This window comes from Pogona vitticeps, chromosome 4 (assembly GCF_051106095.1).
Source record: "Pogona vitticeps strain Pit_001003342236 chromosome 4, PviZW2.1, whole genome shotgun sequence".
NCBI lineage: Eukaryota > Metazoa > Chordata > Lepidosauria > Squamata > Agamidae > Pogona > Pogona vitticeps.
The window spans coordinates 112,148,020-112,173,145 of record NC_135786.1 but is presented as its reverse complement, the minus strand read 5'-3'; the positions used below and the strand labels follow the sequence as shown (position 1 = coordinate 112,173,145).

At 40.1% G+C, this 25,126-nt stretch overlaps 1 protein-coding gene across 1 annotated transcript in view; it reads left to right on the top strand.

Moving 5' to 3' along the window:
- Nucleotides 1–25,126, top strand: part of HMCN1 (hemicentin 1) — a 372,920-nt gene that overhangs the window by 245,578 nt on the left and 102,216 nt on the right. Inside the window, exons 57-68 of the mRNA XM_078393073.1 lie at nucleotides 5,050–5,237; nucleotides 5,836–5,932; nucleotides 8,584–8,745; nucleotides 11,248–11,361; nucleotides 11,500–11,702; nucleotides 12,636–12,717; nucleotides 12,982–13,113; nucleotides 13,622–13,771; nucleotides 15,935–16,094; nucleotides 17,150–17,274; nucleotides 22,105–22,288; nucleotides 23,659–23,756. Coding sequence (XP_078249199.1) covers nucleotides 5,050–5,237; nucleotides 5,836–5,932; nucleotides 8,584–8,745; nucleotides 11,248–11,361; nucleotides 11,500–11,702; nucleotides 12,636–12,717; nucleotides 12,982–13,113; nucleotides 13,622–13,771; nucleotides 15,935–16,094; nucleotides 17,150–17,274; nucleotides 22,105–22,288; nucleotides 23,659–23,756 — 1,695 coding nt within the window. The remainder of the gene's footprint in view (nucleotides 1–5,049; nucleotides 5,238–5,835; nucleotides 5,933–8,583; nucleotides 8,746–11,247; nucleotides 11,362–11,499; nucleotides 11,703–12,635; nucleotides 12,718–12,981; nucleotides 13,114–13,621; nucleotides 13,772–15,934; nucleotides 16,095–17,149; nucleotides 17,275–22,104; nucleotides 22,289–23,658; nucleotides 23,757–25,126) is intronic.

Sequence of the window (25,126 nt, the reverse complement as noted above, 5' to 3'; positions counted from 1 at the left end):
TTCAGCGAAGATCCTCCATAGCGAGGCCATTTCTGGTGCCTCTTAAGCGAGGAATCCGTCCCAGAAAACAGCGGGTGGCCATTTTGTTTACCCGGCGGCCATTTGGAAACCGCCGATCAGCTGTTTTAAAATCATCACTTTGCGATGCTCGGTTCCCGAAGCAGGGAACCGATCATCACAAGGTGAAATTCCCCCATAGGGAACATTGCAAAGCAATCGCTTTTGCGATTGCAAAAAATGCATCGCAAAGTGATGTCATCGCTAAACAGAGCGATCGCTATGTGAGTCACCACTGTATTTTAAATTGTTCATGTTGATTTGCACCCCCTGTTTATCTCATGTCCCCTTGTTCCCTATCCCACACCTAACCCATAAAATAAAATTTAAAAACCTGGGGGGGGAATGTTGCCCCCAGTTAATGGTACAATAGTTCAATGCATTGACAATTATGGATTGGAGTGTTGAAACCGCAAATCTCTTCATATAGTCCCTACAAACATTTATATTCAGGTTATAATTAAATACTACCAAATACATGGATTAGTGTTCTAGTTAAGAAAAGTGGCCTTAAATATAATGAAAACATTCAGTACCTTGTAGTGCTAATGTGAATTTGAGGTTCCACAGTTTTCTCTGCTTAGACAGGGCTTTTGTGAATCCAGACTGGCTCAAATCTAAATCCAAATGGCCTCAGATATAAATTTAACTGGTTAAAGGGTCATACATCTCTGCACCCTGATTCTGATGTTTCTATTGGCCCTTCAGCAACTTTCTATGAGATTGAATTCCCATGGGCAGATATGATACAATAATTAGTCTGCATCTGGGGTCCTCAGTCAGGGCACTGTTCTCTCTGTAGATGTTTCCATGGGAGGCTGCCAGGCTGTGTGCCTGTTCTGCTTTTAACTTAAAAAATAAATAAACGTCAAAGTAAAAATTGGTAGGCTGACATGCCATCTTTAATACAGTAATTGACTGATACCTTATTTGTGCAGCTATGCTGCAGTTTTCCAGAAATAAAACATTTCTGATCCCAGCCCACCCCAAAGTCCCAGGACTCCCATGGAATCCCTTTCAAAAGCTGTTGAGGGCCACAAGATGGAGGTGGGGGAAGAGTAAGCACTACAGCATAACTCTGCTTCCACAGGAGCACATCACTGCTAAGATGTAACATCTTGAATGAAACAGAGGCTTTGCTAGCCTGAACATCTACAAATAGTGTCCTTCTTTTAGTTGTTGTTGTTGTTTAGTCATTAAGCCATGTCCGACTCTTCGTGACCTCATAGACCAGAGCACGCCAGGCCTTCCTGTGTTCCGCTGCTTCCCGGAGTTGATTCAAATTCATGTTGGTCGCTTCGATGACACTGTCCAGCCATCCCGTCCTCTGTCGTCCCCTTCTCCTCTTGCCTTCACTCTTTCCCAACATCAGGGTCTTTTCCAGGGAGTCTTCTCTTCTCATAAGATGGCCAAAGTATTGGAGCCTCAGTTTCAGGATCTTTCCTTCCAGTGAGCACTCAGGGTTGATTTCTTTTAGGACAGATAGGTTTGATCTCCTTGAACTCCAGGGGACTCTCAAGAGCCTTCTGCAGCACCACAATTCAGAAGCATCAATTCTTCAGCGGTCAGCCTTCTTTGTGGTCCAGCTCTCACTTCCATACATTGCTACTGGAAAAAACATAGCTTTGACTATGCGGACCTTTGTTGGGAAGGTGATGTCTCTGCTTTTTAAGATGCTGTCTAGCTTTGTCATCGCTTTCCTCCCAAGAAGCAGTCCCTTTTAATTTCGTGGCTCCATGCAGTGATCATGGAGCCGAGGAAAGTAAAATCTGTCACTGCCTCCATTTCTTCCCCTTCTATTTTCCAGAAGATGATGGGGACAGTGGGCATGATCTTAGTTTTTTTGATGTTGAGCTTCAGACCATTTTTTGCACTCTCCTCTTTCAACCCCATTATGAGGTTCTTTAATTCTTTCTCACTTTCTACCATCAGAGTGGTATGGTCTGCATATCTGAGGTTATTGGTATTTCCTCCAGCAATCTAAATTCTGGCTTGGGATTCCTCCAGTCCAGCCTTTCACATGATGTATTCTGCATATACATTAAATAAGCAGAGAGACAATATACAGCCTTTTTGTACTCCTTTTCCAATTTTGAACCAATCAGTTGTTCCATATCCAGTTCTAACTGTTGCTTCTTGTCCCAGGTATAGATTTCTCAGGAGGTAGATAAGGTGGTCAGGCACTCCCATTTCTTTAAGGACTTGCCATGGTTTGCTGTGGTCCACACAATCAAAGGCCTTGGTGTAGTCCAGTGGTTCTTAACCTTTGTTACTCGGATGCTTTTGAACTGCAACTCCCAGAAACCCCAGCCAGCACAGTTGGTGGTGAAGGCTTCTGGGAGTTGCAGTCCTGAGTAACCCAAGGTTAAGAACCAGTGGTGTAGTCAATGAAGCAGAAGTAGATGTTTTTCTGGAACTCTCTGGCTTTCTTCATAGTTCAGCGCATGTTAGCAATTTGGTCTCTAGTTCCTCTGCCCCTTCAAAATCCAGCTTGCACGACTGGCCTTGTTGTTAGCCATGCTTTCTAAGGCCCACTTGACTTCACTCTCCAGGATGTCTGGCTCAAGGTCAGCAACCACACTATCTGGGTTGTCCAGGACATCCAGATCTTTCTGGTATAATTCCTCTGTATATTCTTGCCACCTCTTCTTGATGTCTTCTGATTCTGTGAGGTCCCTACCATTTTTGTCCTTTATCATGCTCATCTTTGCATGAAATGTTCCTTTAACATCACTGTCACGTGGCTGAGCCAATCCAAAGTCCCTGCCTACTCAGGCCTCTTTGAATGCCCACCACGCTACTATACTCTCTTGTTGCCACCAACCTTTCCTTTAACATCATAAAAGGACAAGTGTAACTTTGAAAAACAAAAAAACTTGGTTTATTGATTAGAGAAATAAAAATGGTAAATCATTGGTGAAGAATCAATTAAACAATCACTGTTAATAAACACTGGCTCACACAGACTATTTCACACTGACAGGCTCTCTCACTCACTAAAACTAACAATTACTTTAAACTCTCAGCTCAAACTCTCAATCTCTAATCTCTCAAAACTGATCTCTCAAACACCATACACCCCTTTATATCCCAGCTCCTCCCCTTTTAGCACCACCTTCCGTCCCCTCATTGGCTGCTGTTCCACTGCCCAGCTGTGACGGACAGGTGAGGGCAGGGCTGAATGTTACAATCACCAATTTTCTTGAACAGATCTCTGTTTTTTTCTTTCTATTCTTTTCCTCCATATCTTTGCACTGTTCATTTAAGAAGGCCCTCTTGTCTCTCCTTGCTATTCTTTGGAAGTCTGCATTCAATTTTCTGTAACTTTCCCTATCTCCCTTGCATTTTGTTTCCCTTCTCTTCTCTGCTATTTTTAAGGCCTCATTGGACAGCCACTGTGCTTTCTTGAATTTCCTTTTCTTTGGCATTTTTTCGTTGCTGCCTCCTGTACAATGTTATGAGCCCCCATCCATAGTTCTTCAGGCACTCTGTCCACCAAATCGAGTTCCTTAAATCTGTTCTTCACTTCCACTGTGTATTCATAAGGGATTTGATTTAGATTATACCTGAGTAGCCCAGTGGTTTTTCCTACTTTCTTTAGTTTAAGCTTGAGTTTTGCTATAAGTAGCTGGTGATCAGAGCCACAATCAGATCCAAGTCTTGTTTTTGCTGATTGTATAGAGCTTCTCCATCTTTGGCTGCAGAGAACATAATCAGTCTGATTTCAGTATTGCCCATCTGGTGAGTCGCCTCTTGTGTTGTTGGAAAAGAGTGTTTGTGATGACTGAGGGGCTCATCTTCCAGCATCATATCTTTTAGTCTTTTGTTTCTGTCCATGTAGTTTTCTTGGCAAAGATACTGGAGTGGCTTGCCAGTTCCTGCTCCAGGTGGATCATGTTTAGTCAGAACTCTCCAGTATGACCTGTCCATCTTGGGTGTCCCTGCACGGCATAGCCCATAGCTTCTCTGAATTACTCAAGCCCTTTCCACCACAAGGCAGCAATCCATGAAGGGGAGTGTGCTTCTATTCATGGGGAATCAAAGAATGAAATTTTCCTCATGTGCTTTTTCTGGGGAAAGCTAACCTATAAGAGGGGTGCATCAGTATGTGTGTATTTTGAGTGATGTCAGAGGGGAGTTGCTCATTGATCTGAATGTCATTATTGGGGATATAGCTTCAAACATAGCTTGTTTGCTCTAAATAAAAGAGTCCCCCCCCCCCAATATTTTGAATTTTCCTAATTTTTGAAACATAGGAGCACTTACAAATCAGAGTTGGAAAAATAAAGTTTCTCTTATGGTCAGATTTTTTTTTTCCAGATACCATATAAATAAATAATGCGACCACAACCTAATGTCTTTGATTCACTGTACAAAACAGGCCAATTTGCCCCACCCTTTTCTAGCTGGATCAGGAAAGAAGCCACATGTACTCAGAAAGGAGAGGGAGTTGCCATTTAGGTCTGTCTCTTAAAATGGAGATATTCATCATATTACAAGGTATTAAATATGCATGCGCTGCTCAAAAATTTTTCTCACAAAACACATTCCAGGATCAGACACTAATCCTACATAAGGAGGAGATACTGGAAAATGAAATTTTCACCCCAGAATTGCTAGTCTGCATTGTCTATTTGGTAAAAAGGGACTTGTACAGATTTCAGGGTTTCAGAAGGTGGCAGGATGGAGAGGCAGATTTGCAGTTTCAGTGAATAAAATCCATAATTAAAACATTGCCAAAGGGGGGGGGGGAGCACTGACTCTACCAATCACATCTTTGGGGAAGATAATATGGAGACCTACCACCAGCCATAACTATGTAGTTTCCACAGCCACTCTATAAATATATTGAACTTAAAGCTTTGCAAAATTATGCTTTTGACTGTTTTCAGCTTTGATACTAATTTGAAGTTGTGTGTTTCATAAATTTGGTATAGATGTTCATGACTAGGATAAAAAATGAATACCCTTTAACATGTGCATTCTCTCCAGTGCCGCCCTCCATTAATGGAGCTAATGGTGATATGCCTGAAGAGGTGACCGTGCTGATGAGCAAGATGGCCATGATGGAATGTATAGCAAATGGTAGCCCTATTCCAAGTATAACCTGGCAGAAAGATGGGCAGGTCTTAACTGAAGACTCCCAACACAAATTCTTAGCCAATGGAAGAACACTTCAGGTAACATAGTGAAGGCACTTCATCAAAAAGTAGCATGGTCAGTGGGTGGTCAGCAGATCAATTCGATTCCTGTTCCTTCTTGTTTTCATAATTCCTTCTTGGTTTTATACTGCATTTCTTCTTCTGCTAAGTTTCTGTGAAACACAGAATGGGACCATTATAAGACAACAACAACTGAATACAGACAACTTGCCACTTTGTAGATATTTCCACTTGAGAAGTCAGTTACCTGAAAAATTTACTTGTATAGTGAGCTGAGTTTTATTATTCAGAGACATACTCTTGAGAATTGCACTGTTCCCTGTCCTCACAGATCTGATGTACACTAGACCATAGAATTTCCATGAAGTAAACAATTGAATTGTTTCTTTTTGGTCAAAAACAAGCAATATATTACAATTAAAATATAACTTCCATAGCTTAACAATAACCGTGTATGAAAAACCTGTTGGGGTGCTTATGGGTCCCCAGTAAAGAAGAAAGGCACAAAGGCAAATGAAAATCAGATCAAATAATTAAAAATTAATTTTGGTATGAATACTTGAAAATACATTATTTAGCCAAATTATGAGTGTTTCTTATTTCCTTTTCTTTCTAGATCCTCAGTTCCCAAATAGCAGATACAGGCAGGTATGTCTGCGTTGTGGAGAATACAGCAGGAAGTGCGAAGAAATACTTTAATCTTAATGTCCATGGTAAGATTGCTATTGTCTAAGATGCTTGGTTAGTTATTTGTGATTGAGAGACCATTAAGTGTAAAAATTCTGCTCCTGTGCTTTGGAAATGCAAGGACATAAACATTCAGTTGAGGCCTTGTTTCAACCAAATTGGGTCATAGCTGCATGGAAGAACAAAACGTCTTTAAAGAGCAAAAACATTATCCTCCTAACTTAAATCAACCTCATTCTGTTTTGGGGCAGACTTGCTTCTCGACCACTTCATTAACTAAACGGAGGTCTACAGATTTGTGTTTCCCCAGAATTTCCTAGGCGACATAGTCCACAATTGGGCAAGTGTAATCCATAACTCAGAACTGCGTATCACTGTTACTTAATATCTGCGTAGCCCTTTGACTTGCCCAAAGTACTTTGGAATTCTTATTTTCTTCTTGTCCAGTGAGATTCATGGCATGGAAGGGATTTCAGTTTGGGTTTCCTGAACTAAAAAGCCAACATTATTCATTCATAATACCCCCCCCCCAACACAATTATTCCAGCTGGAGCATTGCTTTTATATCACCACAATACTGCTAAGTTTGATTTTGTTGTCTAGTTCTTGAGAAGGTTAGAAGTATTATGGCATACAGATTTTACTGTGTGCAACTGACCCACTGGGATTCATTTATGTAGGGTGGCTTAAAATTGAACTCAGACTCACTGAATATATGTGAATATAAACATAATCAAAACAAATAATGTTCCTTCTATACATGAAACAATGAAACAAGACCAATGGCATTGTGGTTGAAATCCTGTTGCGCAGTTCTACATGCATAGTGGTGGTGATATCATCAGCAGTGGTGCTATTGAAGGGGCCACAATTAAAGGCAAATTGCTGTTGATTAAAGGTAATTTCAGAATGTACACAACTCATAAACAGTGCAATAAAGTCTCATTCATCCTAAAATTACCAAAAGAAGCCTATTATCAGCAGTGATATGCTGCTGCAGATGACATCATCATCATAGATCATGTGGAGCTGTGTAATATGATTTCAGACTCCATGAGATAACTGCTAAGTGTCGTACTTATGTGAGAGATGCAAGATCAGCAGAGTCAATGGGGTTCTTGCCAATAAATTTCACTAAGTATTTGCTTTGTGAATAGGAATACTGGTACAGATTCAGAACTCTAATTTATCTGTTTCTTTTACTCAAGTCTTCAGAGAGAGAACAAAATTAAATAAATGCTGCCAAAATAAATAGCGATCTGCCTGCTATTGCCATAGTTCAAGCAGAAGCTGTGTTTCTCTCCACCATTTTGAAGTGACTCCTCCTGGCACAGACTATGGGCTACCTTGGCTTACCACACCCTCTGTCTATAACATGTATTAGAACTTCTGTTTATCTTGGCATCATGGCATTCTGTATTTCCTCACTATCATTTCATATCATTGGCAGCTGCTGAAAAGAGTTAGAAAAAGTTGGAAAACTATGACATCAAGAATATATACAATCATTCAAAGTAGGAGAGGGCTGGAAATACAGTTCAGTATTGACTGTAACATATAGTTTTCTTCTTCATGTTTTGTGTTAACTGAAAGCTCTTTATCTTTTGAAGACATGTATAATTTCAACTGCAGTGATACCATACAGCTCAATCTCTTTCTCAAAAACTATATAATGAGGTCATTAACCCCTGGCAGTAATTTTTCTTGAAAAACAGTACTAGGGATCCTTACAAGGAGGACCACGTTGTAACTGAGATGCAAAAATATGGTCATTCATCACCATGAGTTATTCTGTTTACATTGTCAAGAAATGAAACATTTCTTGCCATTTTTCTTGTATTTAAAAGCAATGGCCATTTCCTAAACATTGTGTAATATAAGCCAAGGCCATGTTGCTTGAGAAGTGAAGAAGAACATGGATACAACATGTTCAGTAAACTGCAAAGCACTTCCAACTTCTAAGAGACTTGAGGTTCTATTTTAGTCAGTCATTCTTATACAGTGGTGCCTCGCTTGACGAGGATAATCCGTTCCAGCAAAATCGCTGTAGAACGAAATCCTCTTCAAGTGAAATGAAAAAGCCCATTGAAATGCATTGAAAACCAGTTCAGTGTGTTCCAATGGGCGAAATACCTCAGCGTCCAGCGAAGATCCTCCATAGGGCTGCCATTGTCCGGTGCCTGTCTTGCGAAAAAGCTTTCCTAAACACAGCGGGGAGCCATTTTAAACAGCGGGCAGCCATTTTGAAAGCCTGCCGGTACAGCTTGTTGAAAATTGTACCGGCAGGCTTTCATCCCATGAGCCACAATAAGGGATCAAATTTCCAACCTCTGTCCCCACAATGAGATATCTAATGTGCTTGGGTACCAATGACACGTACATGAGGAAATACGATAGTGCATTTAGAGGTGCATTAATACCTTCTGTGCCAGTTGGTTATATGTGGAATAGCAAGGGGCAAAAAAGAAAGAAAAAAGAAATTCTGATGCCCAGAGAAGCCAAGGAGAATGGTTTAGTAGATGTAAAATATAAAATAAAATATTCAGATCCTACAGAAGATGACATCTAATATTATCATAGGAAGAAAATCCTGTAAATAACTTCCAGTTGCTTCTTGAAATTTCCTGTAGTTGCAGGAGCAAGACAGCAAGATTTCAGCTTATGTATCTTTTGACAGTTCCTCCAAGTGTTGCTGGTGTTAATCCAGAAAATTTGACTGTTGTGGTGAATAACTTCATCTCCTTGACATGTGAGGTCACTGGCTTTCCGCCTCCTGATCTCACTTGGCTCAAGAATGGAAAACCTCTCAGCTTAAATCCAAATGCTCTTCTCATACCTGGTAAGCGCGGTTCTGGATTTTCTTTGTCCATCTACTGGATGCTCCTCTTCCTTCTTCAATATCTTAACAGGGCGGAGAAGGAAATCACAGAGGGCCAATTGTATGTTCAATAAATTTCTATGTAATATTTTGGTTGAAGTAATTCCTTAAAGTGTGCTGCTTATATACTGCCATATAGCACTTTAAGCACTCTCCAGGTGGCTTACAATTTAATTATGCAGGCTAAACATAAACATAGCTCCATCCCCCCCACCCCAGCTAGTCAAGTTGCTGACCTTGGAAGGCTGAGTCTGTTGAACAGACTACTCAGGCCATTAGCAGAGGTAAATTGCAGTAAAGGTAAGATAAAGGTAAAGGTTCCCCTTGACAATTTTTGTCCAGTCGTGTTTGACTCTAGGGAGCGGCGCTCATCCCCGTTTCCAAGCCATAGAGCCAGCGTTTTGTCTGAAGACAATCTTCCGTGGTCACATAGCCAGTGCGACTTAGACACGGAACGCTGTTACCTTCCCACCGAGGTAGTCCCTATTGATCTACTTGCATTTGCATGCTTTCAAACCGCTAGGTTGGCAGGAGCTGGGACAAGCGATGGACACTCACTCCATCACATGGATTCAATCTTACCATTGCTGGTCTTCTGACCCTGCAGCACAGGCTTCTGCGGATTAGCCCATAGCGCCACCACGTCCCTCCTGAAACTGCAGTACTGCAGTTTAACTCCTCCACCATGAGGCTCATTAGATCATTACAACTTTAGAAACATGAGAAGCTTTTGAATTTCCCAGAACTCTTCTTCGGGCATAGATAGTAAAAGATTTGGAGATTTACAGTCTCTTTTCTCTCTGTAGAGTTCACAGTGTAATCAAAACTCTGGTTGTATCCTTTGTAGCCTTGCTATTAACTAAGGTAATGGTCCTTTCATGGTGAGGGTGACTAACAAATAAGTGCTAAAGCACATGAGTTAAAGACAAGGATATGATAAATTCCTCTAAATATTATTGTCTCCATCACAATAGTATTATACTAAAATGGAAAAACCAACACTCTTCCCAGCACCAGCAGCATTGGCATTAGAAAAACCTCTGGGTTTTTTGTAGAAAAACTTGCATTTTACAAAATATATCTTTGCACGAAGCTCCTTTGTTAATTTTTTTGCAAAAAAAATGTTGATTTTTTTAAAAAAAACATAAAACACTTGTAATCTGTTTGAGTGAGGAGAAAACTGAAAAGTTTCATTCTTGCTTGTGAGGACAAAATAAAGGATGATTTAGATCTCTAGTGAAGAAAAAGCAGGGAGTTTCTTTGGTTCTTTTCCCCCTAAGTATTGAAAAAAAAGACATAAACAATAATCTCTGAAATTTCTTGATGATTGCACCTAATCCTTGTTCAGTCCTTGAGCAAGCATGTGGAGCTCAGGTACCTAGAGGGGAGCATACTAGCCCTGCCTGTCTCCATTATTATGTTGAACATGGAAGTACAGCTGTCTGAAGAATGGTAGGTGTCTGGGTAGCCTTCCCATGTGAGTCACAATCCTAATTTTTTTCGAGAGGGGTAATTGGGCACATCTGAAGAGACAGCACAGGTACATGAACCTTGCCTTCTTTAGACACTTATATTTAAGTGTTCAAAGGGATTATATAGAGGTGAGGATAACACTTGTGAGTTTCCTACACTTTCTTAGTGTTTAAATATGGTCAAGAAAGAAAGGTAGAGAAGACATTATAGTCCTATGAATGAAAGTATTTCCATTGGCCTTGGGATGATCCTGAAATATGTTTGTGGCCCTTCAGAGAAGCTTGTTTCAATCTCTGAGAAAAGTTATTTTGTGCTATTTAATGAGACAGTTTGAACAATCATATCTTTGTTTTACGAACAAGAAATGAGCAAGCCTTGTGCCCGTATGTACTATCCTCTGCTTCAGTCTTACATATGAGATAACTAAACCAGGATTCCTTTAGTTAATTATATTTTCCCTCTCTCTTTTTTTTCCAGACTACGTTAACTATTTCAGAACAGGATAAGATTATAAACTATGGCTTGAAATAATAGTTTATTGCCTGTTCTGATTAGGGCAAAATGGGGAACTAGATAACTGCTTCTACATTTGCTGCTTCCTGGTATGAAAAGAATGAAGGGGCTGCATGCAAAGCAAAAGACTTGTTTCTGTTGGGCATATTAAATCCAACATGGTCAAGGTTCCAAAGATCAATAATAGTATTTTGAGAAAGCATGGTAAAAAGCCTTATTAATTTCAGCCTTGTCATTGTTTCTGGCCAAGCAAATTTTGCAGATGACGTGCCCCCCCCCCCAAAAAATCTGCAAGATTTGTGGCCTGGGATAACCCTAAAATAACCAGTTGTGCACAAAATGGATAAGGATGCTTCTTTCATACCACTATTATAATTCAATAAATGCTGTCCCCTTCCTCTAGTTCAGTGTGACATTTGTTTGCAAAATTCTATTAATGATCCAACTGAAAGTTATGTGATCTTATTATGATTTCAGGTGGACGCACCCTGCAGATTCCTAGGGCACATCTCTCTGATGGTGGAGAATATGTTTGCATAGCCAGAAACAGTGCTGGAGAGAGCAGAAGAAGGACTTTTCTTACAGTTTATGGTGAATTTCTGAATTCTCAAAATGAAAGAGTTTTTCCCCCCTATTATCAGTATTGTTGTTTCTCAAAGTGTCAATTCTTCGTTCAGAGAACAGTAAAACATTTTTTTTCTTATTTCCCCCCCCCCTTTTCCACCACAGTTCCTCCTAGTATTAAAGATCACAGTGGCACAGCCCTGGCAGTAGTAAATGTGAGAGTGGGAATGCCAGTAACATTGGAGTGTGAATCCAATGCTGTTCCACCGCCTATCATCACTTGGTATAAGAATGGGCACATGATCACAGCATCACCTAATGTGGAAATCATAGCAGATGGACAAATGCTTCATATCAAGGCTGCTGAGGTATATACATACACATATGTTCTCTTTCTTTCCTTTTGTGTTTGTAGACCAATTTTGACTCTAGTAAGAGGCAGCATATGGTGAATGCCAAAATAAAGCTATGAGAAATGTATATAGCAACCTTTAAATTATAGCAGAGAAGTAAAACAGCAGATAATAAAAAATGGGAGGGGGGGACATTAACTGTCCAGAGGGAAGCCCTGTGTGCAATAAAAAAAAATCTATAACCTGCCATTGAACACATTTATTTTTAGCTATTTTCCGATTTCCAAATCACTCAGAAAAAAAACATGTTGCAGATAACCACTCTAGGGGCTCCTTCTCTTTTTGATACTGCTGGCCCCTTCCCTTCCTACCAAATGTTTGCATTGGCAGACTGTATATTTGCCTCACATGCTGTGATTGCTAATCCTTGACATATAGGGGAAAACTTAAGTAGCTCATTTAATGCATGTTTTCTGCATATCTCCTGTTTTGCATATTACCCATTGAATATTATAATAACCTCTGTACATTTTCAGTAACTAGATTGAAAAAGACTTTGTGCTCAACCTTCAAATGCTGTGGAACGTGCGATTAGTTACAGCATTCTTGTTAGCCGGGGATGTTGGCATGTCTTTGGGTCCGAGTCCCAAGTCCGAGTCTTTGATACCAAGTCCTGAAGTTCCAGGTCCCAAATCCTATTAAAAATATGCTTCCCCCCCCAAAAAAAAAGAGAAAGAAAAAGAAGCAGTTGAGTCTGACTCATTGAAAAAAATCAACAACACCCTGAGTCCAAGTCGAGTTACCAGCGTGACCCAAGTCTGACTTGACACTGAGTCCAGTGATTCGAGTCCCCATCCCGGCTGTTGGCAATGATAAATTTTACATCTGAAAAAGCTTTTATTTAATAAATTGATCCATGGTATATCATTTTTCTTATTCCACTTTTAGGTGTCCGACACGGGCCAGTATGTATGCAAAGCCATAAATATTGCAGGACGTGATGACAAAAACTTCCATCTTAATGTTCATGGTAAGCTTGGTGTTCATGTTTGAAACTCCAATGACGTAGTAAACAATTAATTGCCCTGACCATGGAACTAAAGAAATCTACTTGCCTTGGACTCTGTCCACCTAAATTGTTCTCGATGCTTTTGGGAACTGCTCAACAAGAAATATTGGTTGGGCTGGAGAGAGGGCAAGGGCACTGAATGGAGTCCCCATCCAGAGCATTAGAGCCTCTGGGCAGAATATTACCTTCTCGATAAATTTGTTTGTGTGCTTTTCTCATTCTCAGTCCCACCAACCATTGAAGGCCCTGAGCAAGAGTGGATCAATGAAACCATCAGTAACCCTGTAACTTTTACATGCGATGCCACTGGAATTCCTCCTCCCAGAATAACATGGTTTAAGAACGGGAAGCCACTTGGTAACATATTCTGTTTTTATTGTAGTCAATTTGTTGTTATAAATTCCTTACCTGATCTCTCCAGATGCAAAATGCAGAGAATGCATGTAGTCAAAACAGAATGAGACAAAACAAGTATAAAAGCACAAGGGCAACAAAGTTCTCTTCCCCTCCTATTTCTCTTTCTAAACAGAGGCATTCTACAGCTCTTGTCAGGGCAAGCCATGTTAGGCTAATAAATTGATTGAATTTTTCCAAGTGATTTGGTAGTGATGATATCTTTCCGTCCTCTGAGTCTTCTTCAGGATATTGTGAGACACTAGGATGTGGGGACCATGACTGAATGAAAGATCCTGTGCAGGACTTCTGTTTTTTCTCTCTCTCTGAACATAATTTAGGCATGCAGTGGTTTGCTACTGATTTTAAGCAATGGTTTATAGCTCTGATGTGAAGATTAAGTAATTTGTAACAAACGTAAATTGTTCTGTATTTCTAATATAGTGATTAATTCTTGATTCTCTACATTTAGAAAATGCTGCCTCTCTCGAAATGCATATTTTGGCAGGAGGCAGCAAGCTGCAAATTGCCAGATCTCACTATTCGGATAATGGGAATTATTCTTGCATTGCCTCAAATGTGGAAGGCAAAGCTCAGAAATTTTATGTCCTTTCTGTTCAAGGTATGTGTGTGTATGTGTTTATGTGTGTGATTATATGTGCATATATGTTTTCTTGTACCTTGAAAAGGAGCAGTAGTAAAATAACTTAAATTCATTCATAGGCTTCAAAACACTTTATAGCTGAAATCCTAACGCAAAAACAGTTGGCGTGATCCATCATTATTACAGGCACTGAGAATGAGAGCTGCATGTGCATCCATTCTCCTCCACATCAAACCCTCACTCTTTCCTCATTATGTTTCATAAGCCTTGGGTTTAATCCAGGGAAGGGTGGGAACTCTCTCCCTTATCCCACCTTACAGAGATTTAATTCTTCAAAAACCTCTGATGTTGTGGGATGTTGTGCTTCTGTCCCAAAGTTTCAAAGTGCCAAGAAATGGCCTGATATTGTTGCAAAATATTGTGTCCACATTGACAGCAGGAAAGAGGATACCAAATTTTACATAGGAAAGGGCAGCCTGAATGTTGATGATGCCGATGTCAGCCGTCAAGATGGTCTGCAGGATGTAGTCTTGTGCTTATTTCCATTTACAAAGAGATACCAAGCAGGGGAAAATCCAGAACCTGAGTCCTTTTTTCATTAGTTATCCACTTCTAACCCAGACACATAGCAATTGTCAAGGCTGTTTTTCAACAAGTTCTTATCTAGGTAGTTCTGCTTTGGGAGGGAGCAATTAACAGGGGAATACTGTATACATCCAGAAAAATCAATCAGTGATTGATCCAGGAGCTGGTTACAGATATGTATGGAGAGAGGTGGCTTTGTTCACATTTCAGATCTTGGATTTTGCAGATGGAAGGTTTTGTCTCATCTGCATCAGAAACCTTCATTTTCTTTGCTGCATAGTACCACTTGAACTTGATCTTTGCTGCTGCTCTTGTTTTTGAATCTGCATACTGCCATTTTTTTCCAATTACCAAACAATTGTATAGTGATAAGGTGAGTGGAATAGTTGAGATACCAACTACTAACTGGAGACCATGACAGGATATAGGCACCAAAGCTCAGCTAACATAAATAAGACGATCCCCAACCAGAAAGAACAGTGCCCCCCTCTAATTTCACAGCTTAAATGAGTGAATATCTGAATATTTCTTCTTGTTTTAATATACTTTTAAAAATATTTCAATATCTGTATTTTAACAACTTTTAAAATATTCTTTTTGTGTCTGCATTTTTACAACCAGACACAAAATCCCCTTGCATTCAAGAATCCCATAAGCCTGTTTGGTCAGGAAGGAGTTAAAAAGTTAGCTAAGAGCCAACTAATTGGAGCCTGACTGATTGCCCAGACATGGACATGATTTCCCTTTTGTGAGGAGACTGCTCTCAGAAATCCTGAGGAAAATGTTTACTAAAAGTGTTCGAACAAAACACAACTGCTATCTATTTTTTCTAAGATAAAGGGGGAAAGTATGAATATGCTTTATAAAATCATATGATAATTCCCTGAAAATACTTAGCAAAATGTCCCCCTTCCTGGAAGACTGTTATTCCATTACCTTTCTTAAAGCAAGCCTGTTTCTTTTGCCTTTTTTCCTTTCTTTTATTTTCTTTTTTTCCTTCCTTCCTTCCTATTTAAAGAAAACCAGTCTTTGATTCGGTTTCTGTGACCTTTCATTGCATTGCAGCAATACAAATATCTCCCTTTCCCATCCAGGAATGTATACAGTATATTATTTCATGAAGCTCTTGTTGGCAAGTCTGCACTACATATACTCAGTGGTCTACTAAGTGGCTGTTTTCTCTTTTGAAAGGCATTTTTGGAAGACCAATATTTCATCCCTTTAGTCTGGATTCTTTACAAATTTTTATAAAAGTGGTTGGGGCCAACCATTCTCTTTCAAGATAAGCAAGATGGGTCTTTTCAATTTATGTGATCTGTTTTAAATCTCAGGTTATCTGTTTCTCAAAGACTTTTACTTTTTAAAAAATTGTAACTTGAAGACCCATCTTCTCCAAATTTGGCACAGACCAAGAGAAGACTGTTTGCTAGAACTGTGATGACCTGAACTTAGTTTCAAAGTTACTTTTTTTTTGTTTAGACTGCCCCTATTTTTAGAATTACTTTGTAGAATGTTGATTTGCTCTGCTGCACAATATCACAACTGCACTCTCATGCAGCTATAATACTTCTAAAACACCTTTCCCCCCTTCTAAAGTTCCTCCAGATATTGTGGGATCTGAAGTGCCAAGTGAAGTCAGTGTTGTTCTTGGAGAGAACATTCATCTTTCCTGTAAGGCCAGTGGAATCCCAATACCTGTAATTCAATGGCTAAAAGATGGAAAACCTGTCATCAGTGATGAATCTCAGCGGATGAGGTAAAGTACTGGTTTCTGTCATTCCGAAAAAAACTAAAGTCTGAGTAAGAATGAGAACAGAGTAAGGGGGCAAATTCTAGAAACAGTATAAAGGGGAATCCGTGAAAGGGACAGGACTTTGAGAAAGTCATTAAAAAGTCCAAACAGAATGTTTGAAAATGTTATGAGGCCCATGTCATAGACATATTTTCTTTCTGAAACCACCAAAGCTGAAATCAAAATGCCTGTGCCCACAGATCATTCCTGGTAAATATCTTGATCATTGTTGCTATATAAATTATATGTATTAGGTTTGCTATTGTCATCTTTTGGAAGATGCACAGAGCTAAACAATGCAGGCAGGAATGCAAAGTGTCATTCATCAAAAGATGCCAGGGCAGTGAACAATAAACACTGTGTTGTAGCTTGTTGTTGTTTAGTTGTTAAGTCGACTCTTCGTGACCCCATGGACCAGAGCACACCAGGCCCTCCTGTCTTCCACTGCCTCCTGGAGTTTGGTCAGATTCAAGTTGGTAGCTTCGATAACACTGTCCCACCATCTCATCCTCCATCTCGTGTTCTTGCCCCCATCTATAATATAATTCTTGGCCCCCCCAATCTATAATATAGGGATACACAGATTTCCATTGCCCTGCTAGCATAAGGGCTGCTGAAATAATGTTGTACTGAATGTAAGGACTTTCAAACACCCTGATGTGCTCTAAAAGAACTGTACATCGTTCAGTCTCTCTATTTCTAGTGTTCAGAGGTGAGTGTCAGAGATTCTGTAGCACTATTTATGCACAAGTAGTAACAGCAGACTCTCAGAAATACCATAGTTTGTGGAAGTACAAAAATATGTATGGAAGAGCGGAGAACCAAAAAAACACCCAAATACACAGGAATGCTGGCTGGCATGAGAGACTGCCTGACCAGGAACTCTCAGCAATAATCACCCACTACAACCTGTTGTTGCAGGTCCCATTTTACTTTTCTGCTGTTTTGACCACAGAGCCTAAGTTTTGTGTGCAACCAATTTCTTCTTTTCTTCTATGTTCTACATTTTTTTCATCTAGCTTAGCTCCAGATGGAAGCTTACTGAGCATTTTTGGATCCCTCACGAGTGATGTAGGGAAATACACGTGTGTTGCTATGAACCCTGCAGGAGAAGAAGATAGAATTTTCAACGTGAATGTATATGGTATGCTCTGATCTTGTTTTATTTCAGTTCATTTTGTCTTGTTTTTGTTTTTTAACATGACTGAGTTAGACGCTTCTTATTTATAAGATTTTTTTTATGCTTTGCAAAGGAAAAAGTGGATGTTGCATCTTGTATGGACATAACTGTTAAATAAATAGATGCAGGGCATTAAGCTTTTTGTATAAAGTAGAGAAAGTATAAAGAACGTTGGATCAATGAACCTGAAAGAACTTGAGACAACTCATGGGTACTTAATAAGATTGTTAAAATCGTTATTTTTCATTGTTGTTTCTTAAAAATATAAATTAAATTGACTGGGGAATATACATTTGAAATGGTGGTGATGACAATACAGTACTAGATCAGAATTAGAAATACTTTTAAAAAACAGCTTTTAATAACTGTGTAATTTCTATTTTGGAGGCTAAATTATATTTTTTCAGACGCTACAAAATTAAAAGTATTCTAAAAGTACAAATACTGCAAGAAACAAGTGTACTTTCTCTTGTAACTTTTTCTGGCATATGGGAAAGTCATCAAAACATTAATGCTCATGCTGTTGTGCTATGCAAATGAAATGAAACTATGTGTCTGTTTCAGTTTCCGAAACAAAATGTTTTCCCTTCAGAGGGAAATAATGTTAATCAGAGGGGGAAAACCCCAGACAGACTATGGAAAAAAAAATCTGTTTTGTAGGCTTCTGTGATGAGAGCAGCTGCATACTGGGAGAAGTGCTACAGCCTTGGCTGAGGGACTTGTACTGGTCTTAAGCAAGCTGGGAGAGAGAGAGAGAGAGAGAGAGAGAGAGAGAGAGACAGACAGACAGACAGACAGACAGACAGACAGACAGACAGACAGACAGACATCTGAGTAATGTATGGTCTACGTGCTGCATGTAGCCCCTGCTCATTTTGCACCCCTTCCCCCATCTGCCCTACCACTGTCAAATTTGCCACTTCCTGAGTTTTCAAGAGTGTAAGTCAGCTTGAAAGAAGGGTTTCCGCTCCCCTTGAATCCTTTTTTAAAAGCATAATGCAGGGTTGTGGGAGCGTATGGTGCAGTCTCAGGAGCTTCAGGGGCAATAGTTTCTCCATTTCCAGATGATGCCTACCTTATCCAACAGGATGAGCCCAGAGAAGCTCAGTAAGGTTTGCTACAAAGTCCTGCAAACCCTAGTAAGCCCTGAAAATTATGGAATTCTTGTATTCCCTGTTGGAGTGTCCATTCAGGATTTGCCCAGAAGGTCAACAGTCACTTAAAAGTTACTGAAAGTGTCCTGTCCAGCAGAGAGGAGTGTAATGCTGAAAAATTATCAGGAAGATTCATTCCTCAAGACAATAGCACTATTCAACACGCTTGGTTCAGCCAGAGTTGAAACTCTTCCACTTAATAGCAATTTTTTTTCAGTTTTGTATTTGACACTGTAATGCAAAGCATTCTGTGGAAAATCAAAGCACCTGATTATTTTGAAATGTAAACTTTTCCAAAGAACGAGCTGCTTGATATATCCTGAAATTTCATTAATATTAGTAATATATATATAGTAGTATCTAAAGTGAAGTTTTAATAAATGTTTTCTGGCAAGTATTTTTGGGACAAAAAGAGAGTTTCAAGAAATATATGTAAAAAAAGTTTCTTAAAAGAATCCCAGAAACTTTTGTTTCTTGTTTTTGCATAATTTTGTGTCTATTCATCATATTCACTAAAATGAAGAAACTATTCATGGGGAGTTGACTGGTAGAGCCTCCTAGACCAAGCAGGGATCATGTATCCACAGTTGCCAATTTATACTGTAGATCCTACTAACCACCCCCACTTCCTCCCTCACCTGTACGCAGAAAAGGCTAGTGTTTCACTTGTTCTGTACTCTCCTCAGACCTCTTCCCTGCTTCCTGTTGATTATATCAAGATGTATTTATGTTGTTTCAAACCTTCCTGCTCAACTGAAAAAAAATGGCACAAACTGGATATTAGGTGAGGTGCTAAAGGCAGGCATGAAAAGAACAAAACTTTCATACATTCAGAAGTTATTTGTTCCCGTCTAGCCACCTCCCATGGGTTAGGCAGTATGCTCTGCTGCAATCTCTCATTGGCTGAAATCCTGTTGCACAGTTATGCAAATGGAATAACTTTTAGACATGAAATGCCATAAGTTAAGAAATCATTAGGCCTCATCATTTGCAGATCTGAGCTGGCTGGATAGCTCAGTGGTTTAGGTATCTGGCTGCAGAGCCAGAGGTTGGGATTTCAATTCCCACAGTGCCTCCTGCAAGTAGAGCCAGCCTGTATGGCCTTGGGCAAGATGTACCATCCCAGGGCACCCCAAGGAGAAGGGATTGATGAACAATTTCAGAGTATTGTCTACCTAGAAAACCATGAAAAGGGGTGCCATAAGTCAGAATTGACCGCATGCCATTATTATTACTGCAGGTCTTTGGGAAAGCACTGAAGACCTACCTGTTTTCAGTGGTTTTGGAGGCTGCTTATCCTTTCTTAGTGCATTTTCTTAGTGACCTGCCAAAAAGATTTTAAAATATATGAGAAATATGTGTCAGATACATCTGATGGTGAGGAGAGACAGCTTGCCTCCCTCTTTGTGTCATGTGTTTAACTTCAATAGGCAATGTGATGTGCTCCAGAGGTTTTGAACTATAATCCTCATGCCCCAATGCTAGAAGCATTTAAGAGCAAATTGGACAACCATCTGTCAGAATTGCTTTGATTTGAATACCTGCACTGAGCAGGGAGTTGGACTCAATGGCCTTATAGACTCCTTCCAACTCAATTATTTTATGATTCTGTTAGCAAAGCTGGTGATTAAGGATTGTAGTCTAAGACATCTGGAGATAACCAGGTTGCTTCTGCAGGAATATAAATGTGCCCATTTATATATAATACTATCAGTGAGAGCATGTGCTCTGCATAACTGTGAAACTGTTACTTTTAGTGTGCCAATTTTGTCATGGAGTCTGGCAAATTCTGCATCAGTGCCGGGAGATAGAATAACTGTTCTTTTTGTCTTCCTTCAGACTCAATTTCCTTTTTCCTAATTATCTTGGGACTGATAAAGAACAGGGTTATTAAGTCATTTTTGAAAAACGTATGAATGGTGGCTTTCAAAAAGAAAAGACACACAACAGGGTGGAATGATATATGATACTATGTATTGGCAAGATATAGCTGAGAAATGTTAAGGCGTAATTGTTTGTGCCCTTTGATAGATCAAGCAGGAATTCATTTATGGCTGTTGACACAATTCTAAGATAGATTTAAAAGGAAATTGAACATGATCTGGCCAAGATGAGAGCACCAGGGGTTGGTGATTACATTTTTTGGATTTGGTTTATTCAATTTAGAGCGCTGTTAGGAATGTTTCCTTAGATTAGAGAGGTAGCATTATTGCCATCTTGGAGTTCAGCACAAGGTGAACTGCTTCAACAGGAGTCATTTGAAATATCCATTTTAAACACATGAGAGCACCAATAACATTGTTCCTCTTCTGAGGCAAAAAGCAAGGTGTCCCCCTTCCCAGTTCCCCCTGACTTGACTGACTGTTGAATCTTTCTTCAACCCTGGTGGTGGGACAGCATCCTCTGCAACACGTGAGTTGCTCAAAGTTGGCTTAGTGCCACATCTCTCTCTCTCTCGTCAGCCATGTTGCTGCCTCACACCCCCAACTTCTGCCTCCTGGAAAAACTGCCTCACTCGTGTAATGATGGGGCTGACTCTGCTAATCTAATAAATCTTCTGTCTGAAAGGTGGGGCAGGTACCTCAGTTAAGATCTAGCCAAGATCTGAATAAACCTCTACTTGGATCTCAATTTGCTCAATTTCAGATCAGCTGTACAGACAATCTTATTCAGCAAAATTGTTTTTCCCAGAGTATTACTGGTGCCTAGGAGGGCATCAATATTGTGCTTATAGCAGGATTCAGCATTCTATAAACCAATACAGAAAATAGGGGTGCCCCAAACAAAAATTATAAGTATGGAACTGTTTCAGCACCAAATTTGGCATGGATGTAGTAGAAAGCCTGTTCTTCTCCTGCACCAAAGCTGGAGACATTTGGGCAAAAGTCTTTTGAGTTGTGATTTTTAAAAAAGTAATACTGTTTTACCCTCATGCACAACCAAGTGACCTTGAGCTCTGGATGATTTAAAACAGACCAAATACATTGATAAGACCAAATTTGAATTGTCAGTCCCACCCACTTTTTTATTTCACAGGAATTCAGCCATTCATGGCTGTAATTGACAGTTTCAAAATAGAGATTTTAGAGCAATGAGTTTACTGGGTTTAGAATGCCAACATTTTAAAAGGACTGAACTTTTAACCATGCCTCTCAGAAGCACATTCAATGACTGTGAAAGAAAGCAATTAATTCCTTTCTAGCCAAAATTTTTTTCACTCGTTCCTGTGAAACTGCTTAAGAAGATTTTTTTACAATAAAGGAGAATATTTAGCAACTCACTCATTTAAGCCGTAAAATTATTGATTTTTTTGCTTTTTGGCCAGGCATGATCTCCAAGCAGGTTTCACCTGGTTTATGTGTGCGTAAGTTTACCCAGTTTACCCATATATTGGGCCATTTCCTGATTTTTTGAGTTATGATGCAAAAAACATGCCTTTCAACTATCCTTTTTTCTTCTGCTCTGGCATAATATTTTGACAAACCGTATAAATCACTTTGTGGTTCTGCTGATATTTTTGTTGTTGTTTTCATTCTCTGATGCTTTGATTATAAGCCCACCTTGAGTATTTATTCGAAAAGAAGGATGTGAAATTCTGTAAGTAAATAACCATTTTATCCCCTTTGGCTACAAAATCTAGTTCCACCAACTATCACTAACAATAAAGAAGAACCTGAGGCTCTAACAACTTTACTGGACACTTCCATAAACATTGAATGCCAAGCTGTGGGCACTCCACCACCACAGATCAATTGGTTGAAGAATGGACTCCCTCTTTCCATATCTTCACATATCAGGTTACTGTCGGCTGGACAGATTCTCAGGTAAGGTTTTAAGTTCTGGTTCATTCTGGACTGAAATCTCCGCCAATCTAAAGAAACAAAAGCAACAGGCAAAACTGTTTGCTTGGAGTGGATGGGTTTAACCTCTTTGGAGATGGTACCGCTTTTCAACCATGGTATCCCATGCACTTTGAATGTTGCAGTTGTCCCTCTTGGACAATCTTTCGTTCAGATACTGGCCAGTTCCAGACCTGTTTTCAGAGATAAAAGTACACAAAGTGATTTCAGTTGTGCCTCCTTTATAGTCTGTTTCAGATGTCCTGCAAAATTCCCAGGTCAGGGGTAATGGCTGGGATTAGCTAGTTCTCTAATAGATGATACCAAATCTATCTACATAAATGAATGAATGAATAAATAATCAAAAGGAAACTGTATTAGCCATAAGAAAAAAAGAAATCCAACATCCACAGTACCTTTGCTATGCCAACTCGGAGGTTCTCCAAATTACACGAACCTATTCACTTTTCTTCTAGGCTTAAAGCTAATAGGTTTTGAAGTGTAGGCTACTTCTTAAAGCCAACCTGCAGGTTACTGTCTTCTAGGAAAACCCCATCCCAGCCACCTTCTTTTGCCCAACTGCAGACGACATACTCTGGTAACTGTCTAAATAGAAAGGATTTTCTTCCTAGAAAGGAGGGCTGAGGTGCCTCCTGCTGATACAGCCAGCTTCTCTGTCTGCAGAGAAGGACCCATCCAGGAATGGTTTATCTCCCATTGCCACCCGGGGCATGAATGGATCACGCATTCCACCTGTACTGAACATTGTATTTAAAGGAACATGTTCAGCCTTTCATAGGAGGAAAGGCCCATTCATGTAAGTTGCAACCAGAATTTGGAAAAATATACTTTTTGAACTACAGTTCCCAGAATCTCCCAGCCAACATAGGCAGTGGCTCTGATCAAAACCATCTTCTCCCTTCAAAATTTGCACTTTCCTTGAATATAAGCATTTCTGGATTTACAAACTCTAGACAGCAGTAATTCTGCACAAGAATGAAACAGGAGAATAAAATGAAACATCAAGAGCCTCACAAATGTTAGAAGGATTGAAAAACAGGTTCTTCAGCTGGCACTGGAATACTTCAAAGCAGGTGCTAGCAGAACATTCCATAGGTAGTGCATGCAGTAAATAGTGTTTCAGTTGTTGGGACTCAATGTTCATGGGAAGCTGTTGAAATCTAGAACAGGCCCTACTGATATGTTCTCACTCACAGATTTCATGCACGCATAAAGGTCTCATAATCTAAATCAAAATGGCATTAGGCTGGGAAACCAGAAGATACTAGACATCAGACAGAAGAGTGTATTCCATATTGTGACATCTGAACATTCATGGTTTGTGTTCTTTCCAGAATTGTAAGAGCACAGATAGCTGATGTTGGCATGTATACATGTGTAGCCTCCAACAGAGCTGGTGTGGACAATAAGCACCACAGCCTTCAGATTTATGGTAAGCCTCTCTATGTACTGTAAAATGAAACAGTCTCATGACTCAAAGGTTCAATCCTCCTCTGGTTTTCTGGGAGAAAATCCACTGACCTGAAAAGACATGCATAGGATTGTGCTATAAATACAGCATGTATATGATTTTACCCACCTGGCCCAGAAATAAAGAGACAATGCAGATTGTTGGGTGAAAACGTGGGCCACAACTTTATTAACTGTTTAAACTAAATTGCCCATCTACAAGGGGGCCTAAGGTAGTGCGATGTTTGTCCAAATCCGTTTTATCCTTTACCTCCAGATTCAAAAGCAGGGCAGGTTCCTATTTCTGAATCATGCTGTCTTCCATCCAACATGTGTTCAGGTGCCCTGAGCTAGGGGTACCTCCCACTGTGTCAGCCCACCGAGCCTCATGACCCTAGGTGAACTGCTGCCCGGGAGGTCCCCTTAATAAAGGCCAACTCCCTCAGAGTCCTGCTGGCTCCACCAAACAGGGAGATGGGAAGTTTTTTCCATCATGTGTCCTCCAGGAACTCACCACAACTCTTTTCCTTGCACTACCCACCCTGGCATAGGGTTATTTGTATGCCCCTGGCCCGCCATAACAGCCGAAAAATTCGGCCCATAGGCCCCCTTGTAGATTCTGCAGAAAAATGTCCAGTCCTTTATTGGAGAAGTGAACTCCATCACTCCTGTGTAACTCTGGTTGACTAACACTTATATCAGGGTGCCTTATCACTCACCCCAGTCCAGCTCGCATGGCTCTGCGTATTTCCTGGTTAAGATCGCTGCATGCACGGTCAATGCACCCAGGGTCATGAACGGCCTGCCATACCATCCTTGGTATCATATTTGACCAAATTAGTTTTGTTGTAGGAAACTTGGCCTTAATGGCTTGCAAATTATTGATCACCTGTAGTACAAGTGATTTGCCCATCCTTAGAGTCAAGTCATTTCCTCCCAGGTGAACAACCAGTATATCAGGAGGCACATCCGGAGTACCCTGGGATGCCAGTTCCAAGAAACCACCCCAGAGCATACCTCTCCGTTTCCTCCATTCCAACGTGGCTTGCTCATCCAGGCCTAAATTATAGCCCCAAGTGGTCTGCAAAGTGTACTTCCCTGCTCAATGTATGTAACTCTGACCATACAAAACAACTCTCAACCGTGCTGTAGCCAACTTGAAAACTGAAAAGAACAAACACAAGCATCTATTGTGGCAGAGAACTTACATATGTCTTGAACCTGTGTGAAGGCCACCTTCCCATCTTTTTTATCTGCTCCTCCCCATATCCTAAAGCTGCTACTGTGGAGGCTGCTCCTATGCAAAAAGAGTGGGTACCAAATTTCCATCCAACTATTCCCGCTTCCAGAAGC